This window comes from Carassius auratus, chromosome 36 (assembly GCF_003368295.1).
Source record: "Carassius auratus strain Wakin chromosome 36, ASM336829v1, whole genome shotgun sequence".
In the NCBI taxonomy this organism is placed as follows: Eukaryota; Metazoa; Chordata; class Actinopteri; order Cypriniformes; family Cyprinidae; genus Carassius; species Carassius auratus.
Genome location: NC_039278.1, coordinates 9639568 through 9661511, shown reverse-complemented (window position 1 = coordinate 9661511; position 21944 = coordinate 9639568). Strand labels below are relative to the sequence as shown.

The window sequence follows — 21944 nt, the reverse complement described above, 5'->3', positions numbered from 1 at the left end:
TTATTATGGTTTGAAAATGTACCTAGTTTTTGTTTTTAGTTTTATTTCATTATTTATTCCAATACAATAGAGTGTGTTTCATTTTAATTGTCCAAAAAATATTCTTTGAAAAAGCAGTTTGTATTTAATTTCAGTATTTTATTTTATTTACATTACATTGTTACGCCGACAGATGATGAAAAGTGACTCATTCAGCCGATTTGTTCAAAGGGGTGATTCATTCAGGAACTGAATAATCGGCCATCATATGCACAGTCACGACCATAATCGAGTCATTGAATCTTTCGATCAACCAGTTAGTTAGAAATACTGGAACAGAACACCACTACTTCGTATTGTGCAAAGTGTGTTTTAACTGATTTCAAAATAAAGTTTAGTTTTTTGTTTTCGCTCTCTTCTAAAATGGATGACCGACGGAAAAGCAACGAAATATCCATGTTTGAGGAAAAGTTTGTACATGAAAGATACCTAAAAATTACATTCAAATTATAACCAAGCCCAACAAGAAGCTCACACACATGATCCTAGAACACTTTATTACAAAATGCTTTATTCAGAGACCAATAAAATGCAAATGCGCAGTGCAAATACAATATGTTTTTAGTTCACATCATCATCAGTGCCATACAATTTTATATGTAATTTAAATGCATGCATTCCCGCTTGTTGGACTCCATTCTTCTATTAAAACAATTTAAATGTTAATTAATTAAATAATTTTGACTGCTAATTTTTGCAGCAGTTTTCAATAAGGATCTACAACGTTGATTTTTGGGGAAGGGATGCATGTTGTTTCTGGCTGGGTCACTCACACATTTGCTGTGTGACCATGAAGATTCATGTGTTTCTTTGTGTTCACCACTGAGCCAGCTTACTGAAATAAGAAACCAATATTGTCTGTAATCATCATTAAATCAGGGCCATTACCCTTATCCTCTCCCCCAAGTCATTTAGAGGAGACAAGAAAAATTGAAAGTATTAAAAGAAAATAAATGATGTGAACTAGCATCCTGTAGTGTGGCAGAAAGCAGATTGTGTGGAAAACTGATACAAATTGTTGGACACAAACAAACAAATATTTCCCTACAGACACATAGTAGATGTTACTTTGAGGAAAACATAAAAATAAATGTAATGCAATGTAATGGTTTTATTGGGATGCACATTTTGATGAGCAGCATGGTCCAGCTCTCAGTTTCTCTACCCTTAAGGATCTGAGGTACCACTTTTCTGTCTGCATTAGAATATATAAATCAAGTAACCAGTAGTCATTCACCCCCCATATTTCTTTATCACTCTTACTTTTGACAGAATAGGATGAGTGGGGCCAGTGCTCAAGCTTTGTTTTAACATTCCCCATGTTTTATGGTCTAAAATAGTTTCTGAATCCCAGGTTTCCATCTTCGATGTGGCCCCTCTGTCCTTCTGTCACAGGACAAACAGAGGGCGGTAAAGTGGCCTTAAACACGAGGCTGACCCCTGCATATATCCCCCATTGGCTACAGAGATCAGGACCACCACGCTTGCTTAGTGAATGTCATATGGTTGCCTATGGATACAGAAGGCGGGAACTGGATTCCTCTGCTCCTGATGGCAGGAGTACCACACATTTCATTTGTTAATCAGTCACCATTGAGACCATGCAATTAGTAGTACCCAGTACCTAGGGTTCCTGTCTAGTTAACTGTGATTTTTAACCTCATAGTAGCAACAGTGCACACATTCAATTATTTGACGCATTTGCTTTCCTCCATTTGTTCTTGTTTGAAAATTGTATTAATGTCCTTAGTCTTCAGAGGAAGCACTAAAACATGACTTTTCATCTGTGCATTACTAGCCCATCAGTACGATAACAAGCAGATGATTATGATCATTAAGTGTTACTCTGACCTTTCTTTGCTGTTGTTCGAAGTAAAAAACAAAAAAAAGACTCTTTATAAACTCACTCAGATATCAGTTAAAAATAGTTGGAGGAAGCTGGATTTAAATAATACATTTTAAAATATTTTATGTGCTTATACAGAACGTCTAAATTCATATTCTAGATTCAAAATATGAATGACAGCATTTGTGGCATAATGTTGATCACCACCAAATTTTGGGCAAATGTTTGGAGCAGAAATGCTAGTAAACACTTTCATGCCAAAATCATGTTAAATTGCATTTTGTTCACATTTTGTGGCTTTATTTTTTAAGAAAAGTAAATATATATATATATATAAGGTATTATACTTATAATACCTATAAGGTATTATACTTGCACCAGTTGCTGTTTTATTTGCTCTTGTCAGCTTATCATGTGATGTGTCTCAAAGGGTGATATCTCACGATATATCTGACGATTAAAGGACATGCACTGTAAAAAATTATTTAGCAGTTTAGTTGTTTCAATGAATTTTTTTATGTTGACACAACTTGCAGTTACTGAATTTGTTCATTCAACTAAAAATTTTAAGTTTTCAGTGTCTCAACTAGTTTGAAAGTTGACTGAACAAGGTAATTTGTCCTCATAACTTAAAAAAATTTGTTGACTCGATTCAATAGCAATATTACATTCACAACATCACTTATCGCGAGATCTCGTCATTCTCGTGAATGCTGTCGAAGAGAGAAGAAGGTCGTCAGCCATTCTAGTCAGTTTCTCCTCAAAGTTTGGACATTTGACTAGAATACAACTTTGGTAAGTAAAATATTCGTATTTATTGGCTTAATGTGTAAAATTACATTTGTTGTCTTAGAAGAGTAAGTATTGTTTTAAGAGTCCTATATTCTGTATGTAAATTACTGTATGTAAATGTTCGTTTCGCGGCACTCTGAAGCCTCAAAATACAGGCGGTTCCACAGTATTTTCCTTATAAATATTAAAACAGATATTCTCCCATGCGGGACAGCGGAGCTGAACTTATGTGGAGCACGATAAAAATACAGTTTGTATGTATAACTTGAGCCCAGAGCTGCGTTAGAGGCCGTGCAAACAGAGCGCGAGAGCCCAACAGATCACTGTATGGATTCAGAACGGCGGGAATAAAAAAAAAAGGAACTGCTCTAAACCTGACAGCGTAAGACATTCGTCAGAATATACATCGATGAAACATTAGGAGAAAAAAAAAGATTCCTACTCGAACTGTGTCTTTTATGCATGTTATAAGGGAAACAAATGAGCAGCATAGATGAGCACCTCCCTCAGAGTTCTTCTGGAGCGCATAACTTAACGTTACATTTGATATCGCTGACATAAGCTTAGTTCTGATGATTTTTTTACAGTCTACGGTTCAGATGAAGTTCTGAAGGTAACGTTACAAACTCTTTCAGTTTTCTGAAGTAACGTTAGTCATCAGTTTTTATATAGTCTATGGTGAATATACGGTCATAAGTAAATTGCGTACGTTTAAATCTATATATTTTAGAATAAAAGTAATAATATCATATATCTTGTATAAATAGAGATACAATAACGATCGACACAAATGTGTTAAATTTCCTTTTATTGTGTTATAATTCTGTGTTGTGTCATTTAAAAGCATTGTCTGGATGGTATAGTTTGTCTTTGGCATTTAATATAAACTTGTCAATACATTTGTCTTTCTCTGTAAAGATTTATTTATATGTATGTTTATTATTTTACAGTGTTTTAACATGTTTTTGTATTTTTCATGTTTATGATATTTTGGGATGACTGAAGACTCAGAGCAGAATTCAATAATCCTGTGGATGGACCGCAGCGAGTCCTTTTGCAGTTATCCATCAAAAAGATATGCAGACATAATGGAAATGGCATTTACATTGTAGAGCTTGGACGAAGTTGTAAGTAAATTTATTTATTTATAAATGCACATTTATTGGAGTCTATGTGCTTTACAATTGTAAGGCCCTGTTTAATGCATCCCTTTGTTTTTATTAAAGCACACAGGCTCTGCGCAGGAATTCATCAAGGACATGACTGCTGGGATTATGCTTGTGGATGACCAATCTGAGCACCATCAGTCTGCAGTGATGTGATCCAGGTAAAAGAAGAAGAAGAAATCTGGGTGATCTGGGGTTGTAACTCGTTGTTAGACGATCTGTGTACTGTGTTAGACGATCTGGGACTGGGACTAACAGAAATAAACTAATTCAGGTTTAAAACAACTTGAGGTTTAGTAAATGACAATTTTCTTTCTTTTTCTTTTTTGGGTGAACCCTTTACGAAAATGTAGATATTTGCATTGGAAAACAGCTTCAAAATTTAGAGAACATAATTTGACATTATTTTCCCCAGTTTTATTCCGTGTATTTTCTATAATTGGTATTTAAAATGTCTTTATAAAGTGTTGAATTTATCTTCATAAAACCACCAGAAACCCTGTTTATGGACATAGCCATTCTTTATTATTTTGCTGAATACTGTTTTGAATCCTGAAAAATGTTCAGTTCTAGCATATTGGCCATTAGCAACTTTGCTTAAAGGATTGTTTCACCAAAAAAATTAAATTAGGCCATGTTTTACTCATTCTCAAGGCACCCTATGTGTATATGATTTCCTTCTTTCTGACGAATCTGATCTGAGTTGAATTTAAAATTGTCCTGGCTCTTCCAAGTTATTTAATGGCAGCAGACAGGTGTGTTTTTTTTCTCAGCAGTCCAAAAATAGTCAAATAAAATGCACCCATCCATCAATAAAACGTGTCTCACGTGGCTCTGGGGGGTGAATAAAGGCTTCCTGTCGCAAATCGATGCACTTTTTGTAAAAAAAAATATAATAATATTTAAAAAGTTGTAAACACTTTTTTTTCTCTTCCACTGACTATCATACGTGCAAGCCTAATTTTGTGATTCTACTTTGTGATTGGCGTATTGTTGTCTCTCCTCCGCTCTTCCGTGTTCGTCACTAATCACCGGTGCATGCATGACCCCTATGTCCTATTTTCATCCACCCGGAATGGCTCTTACGAAAGTGAGAGAAAAGGGTTTAAATATGTTTTGAATAACCTTTTAAATATGTATTTTTTTTTTATTACAAAAACACATGGATTCGCTACAGGAGGACCTTATTCACCTCTCAGAGCCATGTGAGGTACTTTTTATTATGAATTGATGCACATTATTTGACTACTTTTGAACTGTTTTGACTGTTGAAAAAACACCCACCTATTGCCATAAATATTTTTTTATATAATCCGACTGGATTTGTCTGAAAGAAGAAGTCATACACACATACGATGCCATGAGGGTGAATAAAACATACATGGGTTAACCAACCCTTTAGGGCCATTTCATAGTCAACTCATCTGTAGGCATACGTGTCCCCGAGGCTACGCATCGTTATGCTTCGGCCGCCATTATGCGTCGGTGTGTAGCCAAATGTGTGGTCCTAGTTTTTGATACGCGACGTGCCGATTCACGCAATACTATGCGTTGTCGGTGGGGGCGACATTGCTTATACATATTCATCCACATTTATACCATAGTTCATCAGCAACAGAATACACTCCTCTTCAGTTGCCATTGTAATCTGAATATCACGCGACCCGACTCTACTAATATCACCCGACTCTACTACCCCCTGTTGCGTGAGCTGTGTATTGCATACACGCATCAACCGTGACGCTTGCGTTCACTGTTTAGACTATGAAAAGGAGTGTGTCGCTCGCGTTGCTTGCTCGCGTTGACTATGAAACGGCCCTTAGGAGTCATGCTTTACTCTGAACATGCAGTGCAACAGACTATTATTTAAAAGGAATACCTACTTACACCAATATATTTTCTGATCATTGTATAAATGGTGTGACAGATTAGACACTTAGAATCAGATTAAGAAAAAAAACCTGAGTTGTATTGGTTTGTCACATTTTATGTCATTCAAAAATCATGTAGAATACCAGTGAAGAAAATAATTTCCCCCCATTTTTAGAATAGTTGGTTCTTGGGGTGTATTTTACACTTATCTTCCCATGGGATTTTAAACTCTTTGTGTTCAGCAGAACAAAGAATTTAGTACAGGCTTTTAACAGTTTAATACAGGAAGTTATTTTGAATGTTTCTAAACGAAACCGTTGAGGAGCACCATTTAATTTTGACTTTCATTTTTGGTTAAATTTTCAAAATATATTCCACTTGAATTACACTTTGCAATTACTACTAATTGGTAGCTGTGCTTTTAACAAAACACACAACTTTAATAGTGTATGTACATATGTGTGTTCGTTTATAAATTTATTAAGTAATGTAATATTTTTTTTCTTTTCCCAGCCATCCAGTGACATTAAGGATGTTGAGAAAGAAATTGAAGAGGGCATTCTGATTGTAACTGAGGAACAGCAATGTGATGTGCTTCCCAAGGAATAACCAACATTGGTCTCATTTGGACATCCTGTCATCACTGACATCTCCCATGTCCCCACGGCATATGGACTCCTAATGGGTCTGTATGCAGTGAACATCCACCACCTCCAGTGCATTAAATACACCATTGAGGCTCTGCAAAAACTTGTGAAGACGAGCTGCTCCCACCGTGTGCTCGCTCCCGCGGCAGGAACTGTAGGTGTGGGGGAGTGAATGTCCAGCGCTCTCTCCACCCTCAACACCACAAATAAGGTGTCCTTGAGCAAGGCACAACTTCTCCCCGGGTGCTGCAGCATAAATGGCTGCCCACTGCTCTGGGTGTGTGTTCACGGTGTGTGTTCACTGCTGTATGTGTGCACTTTGGATGGCTTAAATGAAGAGCACATATGTCTGTCATGACACTTTCACTTTTCAGTGTTCATGATGTGTCCATCGGCTCCACCGCACTCTTTCTTAAAAAGTAGTGTTTTTTTTTTTTTTTTATAAGGAAAGGTTCTTTTGTGCCTTTCACTATATAGAATGTACATTAAAGTTTACATGTCATGACTTGGAATATGCATGTTCTCATGTAAACAAATGTTTTTTCACCTCTCATTTTCTTAAACAGTATGTACACATTTTCAGTATGTAGCATTATGATGGGGACGAGTTTGGAAACTTTCAAGATCCTTCTGATGTTAACACTTCTGTCTGGTCATGTTGTGCTGTGAAATTTAGAATCTGACTGTTTAGATCTTTGTGCTTCCATGTGCATTCATTCCATTTATATCTTATTATACAGAAGTACAGTACACTCATTTTTTGTAACTAATTGTGATATTATATACATATATCTTGGTTTCTCATTTTGACCATGACTTGCATTATGGTGGGGGGAGTGCATGTGAACTTGTGCAGGGTTAATATGCAGAGTTCAACCTTCTGATTTTCATATTGCATTATAAAATTAAAAACAATCCCTGTGGTTTTGATCTGATGAATTGAAATGCAACTATTTGTTTCTCAATCCCATGCCAATGTTATTTATTATACATCACACTTTCAAGTGTCGGTTCAGATCTTTAGACGTGTTTGTATTTTGCATTTTTTGTTTTGTTTATCAATTATCAGTTGATGTGTTGACAGCAAATTGCTTGTTCAATTTAAATGTGAATGAAAGTGTTGTCTCTATCATTAAATAAATTACATTAAAAAAGTGTTTTGTCATCTTTATTTAAACATTTAAGGCAGTGGAGTAACATTTGTTTATGATTATTGATTGAAGTAAAAAAAAAAATCCCTGTTGACACAACATGATTTAGTTGACTGGACTAGAAAATAATAGTCAAGTCAACTTAAAGAAATTTGTTACCTGGACTAACTCCACTCTAGTTTGAAGTTGTTTCAACAAGATATTTTTTGTCAAGATAACAAAAAAATTTTAGGCAGCGGGGTAACAAAATATTTTTAGTTGACTCAACAAATTCTTTTTTACAGTGTGAGGTGTTCACTTCTGACCCATCTAATTAGTTTAGATAAAAGCCTATTGTGTTCACACAGTGCTGACATCATACTGCTTATCAAGGCAGAAAACACCATTTGCTTATGATAATTGTATGTTCAATATTTGACCAATGAAAATGCCCCTCTGCAACTGCTCACAGTATCATTAAAACTCACAAATCAATTGTTGTAGGTGCCATGGCCTATATGTTCCACTCCAAGCAAGTAGGGAATGATGGATACTGATGTTGACCAAATCCAAAGCAAGACCGTTTGGCCACAGTCTACCACAAAAAGCGCCTGATGTACAGTATTCAACTGGAGAATCCACATATCCCCACCTGACTTTAAACTAGCTGGCAGATAAAGGTCTTCTCCATGAAAGAGGCTTGTCAGAACATTTGCATCTGAATGCCAACTGCTGTTGGCAAATTCAAGGAGACTTTATAAAGTTAGCATACTGAATCGGAGGGTGGATGCACATTCCCCAAGCCATGCCAGCATACGGTAGTTATGAGGGCAGGAAGTAGACTGATGGCAGTACTTGAGAGGCCCAGGGCATGAAAGTCGGGTCAAGTGCACCCTATTTCACCTGTGTCTAATGGCTCTTTGCGGTTTCTGTTGTTCAAGAAATTCTGTAAAAAAAAAAAAAGAAAAAAAAAAAAAAGTTTGTTTATTTGTCAATGAGTCTGTTAGTAGTGCTTGCATTCCTACAGAGATACTTTTCTTTGGTCAAATTTTTTTTACATTTGTTATAGAAACCAGCCTGCTTGTAAAACTTACACAAAACAAAATTATATAAAATCAAAAGAAAAAAAATTCTTAAATGTTCAATAGCCAGTTGTACAGATTAATATGTAATGTAAGCAACACTGCAAAAAAATAAAAAAATAAAAAATACAAAAATAAAACTATAGCTGTAAATATGAATATAAATGTTAATATTAATCTTTATATTTATTACCAGAAATAATTGAGTCTATAACATTTATTGTTTTTTATGCTATATAAAATTGTTTTACTTGTCTTAAGAATAGACCTTATACACTTTTTTTCTAGATTCATGTTTAAATAAAAACATGGGGCAAGAAAAAAATAACATAACTTGTTTTCAAGAATATATTTTGTAATAAGTATTTCACTTTAATAGTCTGGAAAAGGACCTGCACATTGCCATTAAAGTAAAATGACTCAACCTAAGCATAGGAGCTTGATAAAAATCCTAATTTTAGATGAAAAACTCAGATGGCACTTAGAGGCTTTTGCATCTGAACTCTTCATATATATATATATTGCTTTCAGTCCTCTGTGGAACATTTTCAAGGCAATTTTTTGAATAATAATTTTAATAATACATTTCTAGCTCAAACCTAAAAAATTTCATTGCATATTTTTCCCTACATTTGAATGAGATTTGATATGAAATTTAAAACTGGTTTTCTGAGGTCCAGATTGTTTACTTTTTTCTCCAGAATTCATTATATGCCTAGATTTGCCATATCATGTCATCCCAATTTACAATGCAAGCTGAGCAAAATGCTGACAGCAGCAATAAGAGGAACTTTGCACTAAAGGACAAGCTGGCATGCAGAATGGTACATCAGATACACAACATCTGATACTGGAACCATTTTACCTTAAGCCCCTGGTCATAAATTATTCTCCCTGGTGTGGCGGTAATGAAGAGCCTCTAAAATCACACGAGATTGCTTGAAACATATCTCTCCCATCACCAAGCAAGTGTTTAAAGAATCTGGAGCAGTCAGTATTTCACAATTAACATTGTAAGCATTCCTTTTAAAGATGAAAACATCTCTTGTTTGTCCAGCTAGAGCTATTTAAGATTTAACTCTTTTCTCAAGCTGTTGTTTTTATCAGTTGCCAGCAATGAGTCCTGGGGAGGGAGGAGGAGGAGAGGAGGGGGCCTGGGATGAACAGAGCAGCCAAGAGAATTTAAAACAGGAGACCCCCAAGGTCAGACCTCATCCATTCCCCTGAGAGAGAACAATGACGGAGAAGAGAACGGGAATTAACATGGACTGAATGCAGCTGTATGAGTGTTTGTGAGGGTGTGAGAGGAGATGGTAGGAGAAATGGAAAGAGAACGAGTGACAAGAAGAGCATAGATGCAGGACTAAAAGCTATCAGATATAGGAAAAAATCCCCTTGGATAATTTAAGAAGTGAAGGTCCAGGGATGAGCAGTGGGAGACTCTCAAGGCATTTCATGCAGAAAGTTTTGGCTTCTAGTTTGGAGGGTGAACTTTGTGTGGTCACCTCTGCCCTGAAGACTGCAGGGTGTCTGGATCTACAGCACGCTTGGCCTTGATCGCTCTGAGGTAAGATTATGAGACTTAACCTCTGGAAATCACCAAGGTGTTCATATTTCTGCTGCTATAGCCTGTGTGTTCTGAACTTGAAGAAAATAAACTAGCATGGAGCTTCATGAGAGGGATGCTTCCCTGTGGATTTGTGTTTCAGATGTTGAGGCTATGGGAGATGGGTTTCCTGTGGTCTCCAAAACAAACAGTAATTCCTATCTTGGCTCATGTTTCCTTGAATGTAACTCATCACAGTTTGTGGTGTGGTGGGTTAATGCTGTGTAAAGAAGCTACAAAATCCTTGTATTGTATTTGTTATCTGTTATCAGACTTGTTGACCTGCTCAGAGGACAGAGAACAACTGCATGGGTTTAACCAAGTAATTGTGGCATGTTAGAGGTGCTTTGTACTTGTACCGATTTGGCAAATTGACTGCAATTTACATCTTGTTGTATGTGTATTGCTGCTTTCATAGTGAAAAATGTTTCTCTTTGGCTTCAGTGAATCATAAATGCTGGTCATAATTGTAACAGGTCATGAATATGGCAGCAGTTCCACCTTTAATTTGGCAAATTCTTTAACTGCACATTAATCAGTTGTTATCAATTGTTCTGTTCTGATTGACATTTTGGAAAACACACTGGCACTGCAACCTGTAAATAATAAAATGCAATTAAACAAAATTATTCATTGGATAGTGAAGTAAATAGATTATCTTTAAGTGCAAGAAAAATGCATCCTATGTGTTTATGTGTAATGTCAAAGGCCGCGTGATGAACTCACTGTATTATCAATGACAATTATTCTGTCACTTGTCTTTTTTATGTCAAGATGTATTGTACTTTCATGCGTTTAGCCAAGTGTAAATAAAAAAATTTACCATTGTAATTTTTCCAGCTTTCAGTGTTAATAATTTTCATAATTAATTTTGGGCTTTTTCCTTTGCTCTGGTACTATTAAGAGTCCAGCGTAAACTCCTGAAGCAAATCCAAATCCATATACTTAATTATAGTCCCTTAAGCATTTTCTCATGCATTAAAAACTCCCCCAGCTCTGGCTGTGAGGTCAGTCTAAGCATGTATCTATACATTTCCAAGGCTAATTTGTATCAGATATCACATACCCTCCCTTTGCTAATCCATTAACACCCAACTGTCTTCTCTAAGAATGACCCTTTCCTCTTCTAACATTTGGCTCGTATCATTCACCCTCTCTCTGACTCCTTTTGGCCTGTAGCCTGCTGTCATTAGAATCCACACCATGTGTTCAACCGAGCTGATCGTTACACTTCGGGAATGAGTCGGTCTCTATGCATCATTAATGATTAATTAATCCCAAGGATCATAAATAAGATAATTCATATGGACAAGCTCCTCAGTTACTCTGCCAGTGGTGAGCAGAACCCCAAAGGAGTAGAAGTGAAGGGTCATTTGAGAAGGAGTGTGTGTGTGTGTGTGTGTGTATGTGCCACTGACAGTAAATTCCTGTTTGAGTCAAGACTATCTGGGCCCATATTCTTAAAGCTTCTAAGAATCCTCTCAGAGAGCTCCTAATTTATGGAGCCAGAAGAGTCTCAATAAAGATAAATGCACACACTACATTCACATATGCACACACAGGATTCATAGATGCACACACATGATTCATAAATACACACACAAGATGCACAAATGCGCACAAAATTCACAAATGCACACACAAAATTCAAAAAGCACAGAAGATTCACAAATGCATACAAAATTCAGAAATGCAAACAAAAATCAGAAATACACACACAATTCAGAAATGCAAACAACATTTACAAATGCACTCAAGATTCACAAATGCACAGGACAAGATTCACAAATGCACAGGACAAGATTCAGAAATGTATTTCTGATGCACACACACATATATCTTGATTCACAAACTGCTTGCGGTCTGTGAACTTCACTGCATTTGTGTGTGAATTTTGAGACTCCCCTGACTTGGCTCGACACACACACTTTTTTTTAAACAGGGAATGATCAGCAACCAATCAGATGTCTCCCTTCTTTTAGCCAATCACAAGAATGCACCCCATGTGGGGGATTGTTTACTTATAAGCCAATCACATGAACGTGTTCACACAGCAATTGTATTAAATTGTATGAAAATACAGATGTTTAGATTACAATTCAGGTTTATTTTTTATTATTTTTTTACTAAATATAAATTTAAAAATGTCTCAATACATATAGCCCAGTGACTGCAGAAAAAAAGTTAACCATGGATTCATAAATTTGCAATAGGCAATTATTTCATTTTATTGAAATATTTTAATGAAAGTTAAAAAAAAAAAAAATGTTTAAACCTTTTTGAATATTTAAATATATCTAAATATTCTTTTGGATGCAATATAGAAGTCACTTTAATTATAATATTCAGTCCCTACATGAAGAGAGAGTCAGTGGTCCGCTGCGAGAGGAAAGTGGCTCTCTGGCTGCGAAAAGTGGGTCTCCGGCTGTCGTTCGCTTAGGAAAGTGAGTTGATCGCCGCGTGAGGAAAGTGAATCGTTCGCTCAACTTCGCTGCTTGAGGAAAGTGAATCGTTCGCTGAGGAAAGTGAGTCGCTCGCTGGGTGAGGAAAGTGAGTCGTTCGCTGCGTGACTCGTGAGGAAAGTGAATCGTTCGCTGAGGAAAGTGAGTCGCTCGCTGGGTGAGGAAAGTGAGTCGTTCACTGCGTGACTCATGAGGATAGTGAGTCGTTCGCTGCGCAAAGTGGGTCGCTGGCTGCGCAAAGTGAGTCGCCGGCTGTGTGAGGTAAGTGAGTCGTTCGCTGATTGGCTTATAAGTAAACAATCCCCCACGTGGGGTGCATTCTTGTGATTGGCTAAAACAAGGGAGGTATCTGATTGGTTGCAGATCATTCCCTGTTTAAAAAAAGGCATTGCAGTGAAGTTCACAGACCGCAAGCAGTTTGTAAATCAAGATATATGTGTGTGTGCATCAGAAATACATTTCTGAATCTTGTCCTGTGCATTTGTGAATCTTGAGTGCATTTGTAAATGTTGTTTGCATTTTAAATTGTGTGTGTATTTCTGAATTTTGTGTGCATTTCTGAATTTTGTATGCATTTGTGAATCTTCTGTGCTTTTTAAATTTTGTGTGTGCATTTGTGAATTTTGTGTGCATTTGTGTATCCTGTGTGTGTATTTATGAATTATGTGTGTGCATGTATGAATCCTATGTGTGCATATGTGACTGTATTGTGTGCATTTATCTTTATTGAGACTCTTCTGGCTCCATACTAATTTAGCTTAAAAAGTCTAACTAGGAATCTATCTATCTATCTGTCTGTCTGTCTGTCTATAAATATAGACAGACAGACGGATATATATATAGGTAATATATATATATATATATATATATATATATATATATATTAAAGTCCTCCTCTTTACTTCTAATGCTTTTTGACCTTAAGAGCTCTTTTAAGGTTTAAGATCCATAATGAATCACTTTTATCTTTACTAAGATCAGAAATGCACGTTTCTAAGAATTTTCCTAGAATTTTGTCACTTGGAGCAACTCTTTGCTCTAAGAATTTTAATGAATATGGGCCCATATCATGTTTTGTGAAACCAAGCTATGTTTATACAATATTATACAATATTAAATGGACCTCAGGGGCAGAACAAATTTAAAAAAAATTATATGGTCCCTATGTAAATTCCACTTACACTTATTTTGTTTTCCAGGCTGAGAAGAAACCATGATCTTTCTAACGAGTGTGGGAGGTGGAAGACAGGTTAAAGTCATGGCAGTTGGGACGAGACTGGCCACCCTTCTCTTTGTCTTCATCCTGACTTTCCTTTACCCCTCGGATGGAACCATGTACCTATCTGGCAAGAGACTGAGGTCTCGTCTTCAGAGGGATCGCCGAAATGTTCTTCCAAACATCATTCTCGTTCTTACTGATGACCAGGACATTGAACTCGGTGCGTTGCCCATTTGTGTTTCTCTTTGTGTGTGGGTTATGTTTTTGTGTTTCTTGTGAGTATGTGCATACTGTGACATCATGTATGAGTTTATACAGAGTATGATTCACAATTCATTATCATATAATTGTATTATTTTCTTAGCAGAAGGGCATTTTACACATTCAGTCCAGTAACATCAGCCAACTACTGAGGTTCTCTGTGCCAAACATTTTGTTTTTCTTCTCGTTTTTTGGCACTTTAATCACTAAAGTGGCAACATAATGGCCTTGCTGCTGGTCTTTGTTCGGGCTTTTCATTCAAACCCTTTTAAGGAGAAAATTTATGGTCAAGCATCTGTTACATAAAACAATCTGGATCTCTTTTTCTCTGTTTCCCTCTTTTTCGAATCTACATATATTCCCTGTTTTTCCCTAAAGGCTCAATGCAGGCCATGAACAAAACAAAGCGCATAATGATGCAGGGCGGCACTCACTTCTCCAATGCGTTTGCCACCACTCCAATGTGCTGCCCTTCTCGATCATCCATCCTGACTGGGAAATATGTGCACAACCACCACACCTACACCAACAACGAGAACTGCTCATCACCATCCTGGCAAGCTCACCATGAACCGCACACTTTTGCTGTCCACCTCAACAATTCAGGCTACAGGACAGGTTAGTAGACAGCATGTATTTGGGTGCAGTATTTTTACAACAGTAAGCTATGTTCACAAACTGCTTTCAGTTAAAGCAGTGATCCTCAAATCTGACTTACAAGATCCACTTTCCAGCAGAGTTTAGCTCCAACCCTAAATAAACAAACCTACCTGGTTTACCTTTTTAACTATCCTGAAGACATTGATTAGCAAACTCAGGTGTGTTTGATCAGGGTTAAAATCAAGGGCTAAACTCTTCTGGACAGTACGTGGATCTCGCAAGCCAGATTTGAGGATCAAATTTCAAACCAAAAAATAACATTTGCTGGAATTTTACTCACCCTCAGGCCATCCAAGATGCAGATGAGTTTGTTTCTTCATCAGAGCAAATGTGGAGAACTTTAACATTACATCACTTGCTCAGCAGTGGATCACCTGTAGTGAATGGTTGCCATCAGAATAAAAGCCCAAAAAGCTGATTCAAAATATCACAATAATACAAAAGTAATCCACATAACTTTTTTCTGATTCAGACAAGATGACATTTTCATTGGAGAAAGCTGGATATAGGACTCATATTTTTACCAGAAGCAACAGTTTGAAGTTAAAAATGTCTTCATGGTAGATTAGTTTATTACAAAAACATAGCTTTTCATTTCACAGGTGTTTATTCAAATTAAGGAATTGAGGATGCTAATTGAGTCGACCAGATTACTTTGAGTGGATTGCTGTTTTTAGCAACTGTTTGAAATCTGACAGCACCCATTCATTACAGAGGATCCACTGGTGAGTAAGTGATGTAATGCTAAGTTTCTCCAATACTGTTCTGACTTGGTCTGAGGGTGAGTACATTCTCAGCAAATTAAAATGTTTGGGTGAACTATTCCTGCCTGACATTTTGTTTATCTCAAAATAAATGCTTTCTGTTACAGCCTTCTTTGGCAAGTACCTGAATGAGTACAATGGCTCTTATGTGCCTCCTGGTTGGAGAGAATGGGTAGCACTGGTGAAGAACTCTCGTTTCTACAACTACACACTGTGCCGGAACGGTATCCGAGAAAAGCATGGCACCAACTATCCAAAGGTTGTCTCATGTCTCTTTTCAAAGAGCATGACTGAACACAGTATATATATATATATATATTCTGCAGTAGAGTTTGTACTTTCAGATCATTCACAGTATTTACCCAACATATTTGGGGTTGCGAAATGTATTAGTACCATACAGGCTGGCAAACAATATTAGATATTTAAGATATTGGCTATGTTCCTGGGGTGTTAAAACACTGCTCTTTGGAACTTTCTATTCATAAAAGAATCCTGGAAAAAATATTTCTACAAAAATATTAAGCAGTATGCTTTCTATGCTTTCTATACTGATAATGTTCATAAATGTTCCACAAGGGATGGAGCTGACCACTATATAAGTCGGCTCTGAGTCTGAGCGCCATAACGTCAGAATTTTAATCCTGCATTGACTAAGATCATCTCCTCACTGACTCTGCAAGCAAGAAGCCAAAGTTACATTAGTAACATGAGCGTTTCTTGAACACCAGATCAACATTCTAGAATGATCATGTGACATTTCTGTAGGATCATGTGACACTGAAGACTGGAGTAATGGCCATCACAGGAATAAATTGCATTTTAAAATGTATACAAATAAAAACTATAATTTATATAAGTAAATTCACTTTTGTTAAGCATAAGAGACTAATGTTATTTATTTTGCAGGACTATCTCACTGATGTAATCACAAATGACAGCATCAACTACTTTCGTATGTCAAAGAAGATATACCCACACAGGCCTGTAATGATGGTCCTGAGCCACGCTGCCCCGCATGGGCCAGAGGACGCAGCTCCTCAGTACAGTAGCGCCTTCCTCAATGCATCTCAACACATGTAAAACTTTCTATTTCTCTTCACCTTTCTTTCCCTCACACACCTACTGAGAGAATTGTCAGACTGCATGAACAGCTTTATGTGGTCTTATAAATCTAAATTTTTCAGTCTTTAAGCACTCAAATATTCCTAAATATTCTCTGCCGTTTGAGATATGACCACCTACATAATGCTCACTGTATAGTTCTTTAGCCACTCTTATTTCACAGTAGCTACTTTTAATGAACCAACTATGACTTATTTGCTCTTGGTTTATTGCAGGAACACAGGTTTGATTATATATTCTCTGTACATTAACTGTTTCCGTAGCGCCTCCAGCAAATGCATTTATTAGGCTATATAGGCTCAAGAGGGATATACAGTGCTATTAGTATAATATCATGATTTATTTGTTGCATCGGTGTTCATTTGTATGTTCCATTAGAGGTATAATCTCCATGACTGGTGCATGTATTGTTATTTTTGTTTGATTTGTGGAGCGTTCCATTACTCTGTAATTTTTCTTCTCCTATATGTTGTTCTAAATTAGCATACACATATTTTGAAACACATGCCCAATTACAAGTTTGATGTTATTTTATTACAAATTTTTATGATAATTTTTAGCTTTGCATTGCAACTTTATGTGCACACCAAAAGATGACAAATTCCCTTTGGATATGATGTTAAGTTTTATTCCTGGACTGTAACGTGTATAAAACATATGTAATATCTTCCAGTGGTACAGAAAACAGGTTTTAACAATTCTGAAAAATGTCCCACACAGAACCCCAAGTTACAACCATGCCCCAAATCCAGACAAGCACTGGATCCTGCGGTACACGGGACCCATGAAGCCTGTGCACATGCAGTTCACCAATATGTTGCAGAGAAGGAGGCTGCAGACCCTGCTTTCAGTGGATGACAGCGTTGAGAAGGTCAGATCATGCTAACCTCACAATATAGCACATTAATTATATTTTATACAAAAATGAGTTCTATTTCTTGTATTTGATTGGCAGTGTGGTGTTCTGAGAGTGCTGCCACTACTGGGATGTTTTTATCACTCCATCAGTCTGTCCATTATCAGCGCAAATATTTCAATAGTAGTGCAAATTCTACAGTTTACATCATTACACTAGTAGCTGACTGCAAATGACTGAATGAGGGAGTCATTTGAATAATTTGTTCAAAAACACTGATTTATTCAGGAAATAGAATTGATAGCTAGTCTTTTTGAGGGAGTCATTAAAATATCACAGGAATAATGTTTTAGAATATATTAATTTAGAAAATAGTTATTTGAGTTTTTACAATATTTTTTTTAAATCAAATAAATGCATACTCAGAACTCAATTATTCTTCTTTAAAAAAAAATCTGATCAACATTTTTTCCCCACAGATTTACAATATGTTGGTGGAAACCGGGGAGCTGGATAACACCTACATTATTTATATGTCTGATCATGGCTATCACATTGGTCAGTTTGGGTTGGTCAAGGGCAAATCGATGCCTTATGAATTTGACATTCGAATCCCCTTCTACCTGAGAGGGCCTAATGTGGATGCGGGTGCCATGTGAGTCGAATATGTTAAGCTCACACCTTTACTGAGAAATGCTAAAAAAATAACACATTGCTGATTATTTGTGTTCTTTGGGATCTCCTGCAGTAATACTCACATAGTCCTGAACATTGACCTTGCACCTACCTTACTGGACATGGCCGGAGTGGATATTCCCTTGGACATGGATGGCAAGTCCATCCTCAAGCTGTTAGAAAAAGAAAGACCGGTCAACAGGTACTTATTGAATTGTGCTGGATAATGATACTATTGTCTTCTGAATTTGTTTTATATTTGATGCATGGAACATCGACACTTATTGAAATGAGCTGAGTCAACACTGAACTGACTTTAGCTGAATAACAGCAATGTTGTCTTCTGTAGAGCAGCTTATAACTGAATTGAACTCGTCTTCACGTTCTTTCAGTTTTACCAGGTTTCATTCCTACAAGAAGGCAAAAGTGTGGCGGGATTCGTTCCTAGTAGAGAGGGGGTGAGTACATTTGATCAGGCCAGATGAACCCATGCATTTTTAATTGAATGCCGTATCACAAACTCTTACACTGCATCGCTCCAAAAAAGATTTTTAACCCCAGAAATTGATTAGACACGACTCCATTAGAGAAGGACCAGATGGCACACTGACATCGGACACATCTGCATGTTTTGAACAAGGGCTGTATCTAATTCTTTGCTGTGTTTGGGTGGCAACCTGATGTGATCTCTTTCTGATCTACAGGAAGCCTCTACATAAGCTAGCAGATGGCAAAGAGGTGGAACAGAATTCGCTGCCAAAGTATCAGCGGGTCATTGACCTGTGTCAAAGAGCTGAGTACCAGACGCCCTGTGAGCAACCAGGGCAGGTAAATATTCACTTTCAATTTTCACTGCAAATTCACTTGATTATTTCCAGTGATTTCCCTGCTGTTCACCTGTCTAGTGCTTTCTAACTAACCACTCCTCCTCTGTGCAGAAGTGGCAGTGTATTGAGGATCACACTGGCATGCCGAGGCTGTATAAGTGTAAAGGGATGGCGGGCCTCTATGCACCTCGTGCTTTGGGCCTGATGGCTGCCAACAGGGGACAGATCAACGGAGCTCGTTCCGCATTATATCACTGTGATTGTCAGCCCACTGTACCTGTCAAGAGGAGGAAGGCACTCACTAAAAAGAGTGAGATATTTTATTGTTTCACACTGTGCAAATGTCTCCCCCTAGTGGTTGATTATTTTCATATGCAAAAATAATATTGATTACTGGTAAAATAATGACAATATTGGTAAAATATTTTTTTTTGTTAGCAATATTTAAATGTTAATTCCAGAGTTGAAGACCAAGAAGAGTTTGCCACGTAATCGTTGGGCTCGCTCTGTCCCTTATCCCTTGGACTCAAATGTGTACACTCTGGACCTGGAGAAAGGCTACCAGCCCCTCAACCTCAACTCTAGCCTCATGCTAGGAAGAAAGCAGGCAGTGTATGGAGAAAATGTAGAATATAGCGGAATGGGACCCACTGACAACAACCCCGTCACACCACCTGCTGCTCTTAAAGTAACCTACAGGTACAACTCAGACAGTCTGTTACTGAGAATGATAACACCTAGTATCAGTGGAACTCTAATAACTTACTTTTTTGAAAAGTGGTGTCTATGAATGAGATAGACAACTGAAAAAATAACAATCTTTTTTTTTTTGGCACAGATGCTCAATACTGATGAACGACACAGTCAGGTGTGATGGTGGATTATATAAATCTCTACAAGCATGGAAAGATCACAAACTACACATTGAGCATGAGGTAAGAATATAAAGTTGTTTCTTAGATGATATGAATAAAAACATTCAGCCATGTGAAAGGTAGGTTATTTCTTAGATTTTACTTTAAACCACTTTTTGCTCTTCAAATAGATTGAGACACTGCAGACCAAAATAAAGAACCTCAGAGAGGTCAAAATACATCTAAAGCAGGTTCGACCAAAACAGTGTGAATGCAACCAAAACATGTAAGCCTCCACTCTTACTTCATAGAAGTATTTTCATTTTCCATGCTTTCGTTTCACACAATTGAAATAATCATGTAACGTTTTCTTAAAGGTATCAGTACAACAATAGGGCACTGTTCAAACTCAAATCAGGCCGGATGCATTCTGTCAAGTAGGTTTCATTCATCATTGGTCATAAACTGTAGGAAGACACCTTAACGCCTTATCACTAATGTTACAATCTAACATAGTTGACAGTTGATTACAGTTTATACTGAAGATATCCGCTGTTTTAATCTAGTAAAATGACCTCCAAAGATAAGAAACAGTGGCCGATGAAAGAGCAGAAACGCAGGAAGAAGCTGAGGAAGCTCCTGAAGCGCCTCCGTAATAATGACACTTGCAGCATGCCTGACCTCACCTGCTTCACCCATGATAACCAGCACTGGCAGACCGCCCCCTTCTGGACAAGTACTGCATAGCATAGCGTTTCACAGTAGTTTTTTTATGTTTCACACAAAAACGTATTAAATATGTTTGCTTAATTAAATAATGATGTAACTTCACTTATATTATCTTTTTTTGTTGTCAGTGGGGCCATTTTGTGCTTGCACCAGTGCCAACAATAACACTTACTGGTGTCTGAGGACTATCAATGAGACACACAACTTCCTGTTTTGTGAGTTTGCCACTGGCTTCCTAGAGTATTTTGACCTGAACACAGACCCTTATCAGGTAGGTCTTTCAAAAGCATTTATAAAAAAAAATTTACACTTTTTTTTTAATCGAAAAGTAATCATGGGGATTATCCCCCATCCTTTCCACTGTTGTTATTTTCTGTGTGCAGCTGATAAATGCCGTGAGCACAGTTGATCGTGATGCAGTGAATCACATGCACCAGCAGCTCATGAAACTGCGCAGCTGCAAAGGTCACAAAGAATGCAATCAGGAGACAGGTGAGTCATGCCACATGATGAATGTTTTGCCATTGATGTTGCATTACAACTTATTATCTATAAACATACATCTGTTACCCAATGACACATCATTATGTCTTATAGGTGGTAAAGAAAGAAACTCTTTGTACGATTACAGGTATGGCTTCAGTCCTGTTTTTAATGGCTAATTACATTTTTTATTAATATGTGTTTATGTATTCAACCGTTCTGAAGGGATAAGATGTAAGATTTAAAAAAAAAAGTATTCATGTATTCAGCAAGTGAGAATTAAATTGATCAAAAGTGACAGTAAAATCAATTATAATACTACAAAAGATTTCTGTTTCATAAATAAAATAAAGCACTTTCTATTCAGCAAAATATCATGATCTCTAAAAATAAATATTGAGCAGCTCAACAGTTTTTTAGCATTGATAAAAATAAGAAATGTCCTTTGAACAACAAATCACCATGTTAGAATGATTTCTGAAGGATCATATGACACAGCAGACTGGAGTAATTGCTGCTGAAAATTCATATTTGCCATCAGATATAAATTAGTTTTTTTAATATATTAAAACAGAAAAGTTATTTTTAAATTGCAATAATATTTCATTAGTTTCTAGTTCATTTATATTTTCCATTTTTTTAATCTTTGTTATATGTGTTTGTGTTTTTGCTGGCATGGGGTGCTGTGTGTGCGGTCCTCATGCTTCAGGCCTCTTCATCGTCGAAAGAGGCCAAAAGTGAAGAAACCATCCTCCAAATCAATGTAAGTTTTTTTTTTTTGTACACACCATCTGCTTTCTATAATTGAGCCAGCCAGTTATCAGAATTAATCCTCAGTAGCAGTCTTCC

At 36.9% G+C, this 21944-nt stretch overlaps 1 protein-coding gene across 4 annotated transcripts in view; it reads left to right on the top strand.

The window, feature by feature from the left end:
• The window catches only part of LOC113055181 (extracellular sulfatase Sulf-2), a 36159-nt gene that overhangs the window by 12887 nt on the left and 1328 nt on the right, over window positions 1-21944 (top strand). The window contains exons 1-21 of one of the 4 annotated variants that reach the window (XM_026221214.1): window positions 9736-10141; window positions 10284-10331; window positions 13842-14081; window positions 14501-14740; window positions 15654-15805; window positions 16456-16625; window positions 17392-17542; window positions 18007-18182; window positions 18276-18404; window positions 18595-18660; window positions 18907-19030; window positions 19141-19339; window positions 19491-19728; window positions 19868-19964; window positions 20075-20169; window positions 20261-20320; window positions 20450-20619; window positions 20741-20883; window positions 20996-21104; window positions 21210-21243; window positions 21805-21858. In XM_026221214.1, coding sequence (XP_026076999.1) covers window positions 13856-14081; window positions 14501-14740; window positions 15654-15805; window positions 16456-16625; window positions 17392-17542; window positions 18007-18182; window positions 18276-18404; window positions 18595-18660; window positions 18907-19030; window positions 19141-19339; window positions 19491-19728; window positions 19868-19964; window positions 20075-20169; window positions 20261-20320; window positions 20450-20619; window positions 20741-20883; window positions 20996-21104; window positions 21210-21243; window positions 21805-21858 — 2633 coding nt within the window. In that variant the 5' untranslated portion in view covers window positions 9736-10141; window positions 10284-10331; window positions 13842-13855. Of the gene's footprint in view, window positions 1-9735; window positions 10142-10283; window positions 10332-13841; window positions 14082-14500; window positions 14741-15485; window positions 15564-15653; window positions 15806-16455; window positions 16626-17391; window positions 17543-18006; window positions 18183-18275; window positions 18405-18594; window positions 18661-18906; window positions 19031-19140; window positions 19340-19490; window positions 19729-19867; window positions 19965-20074; window positions 20170-20260; window positions 20321-20449; window positions 20620-20740; window positions 20884-20995; window positions 21105-21209; window positions 21244-21804; window positions 21859-21944 lie in introns of those variants that run through there. The other 3 variants (XM_026221212.1, XM_026221213.1, XM_026221215.1) reach the window with 3 other exon arrangements.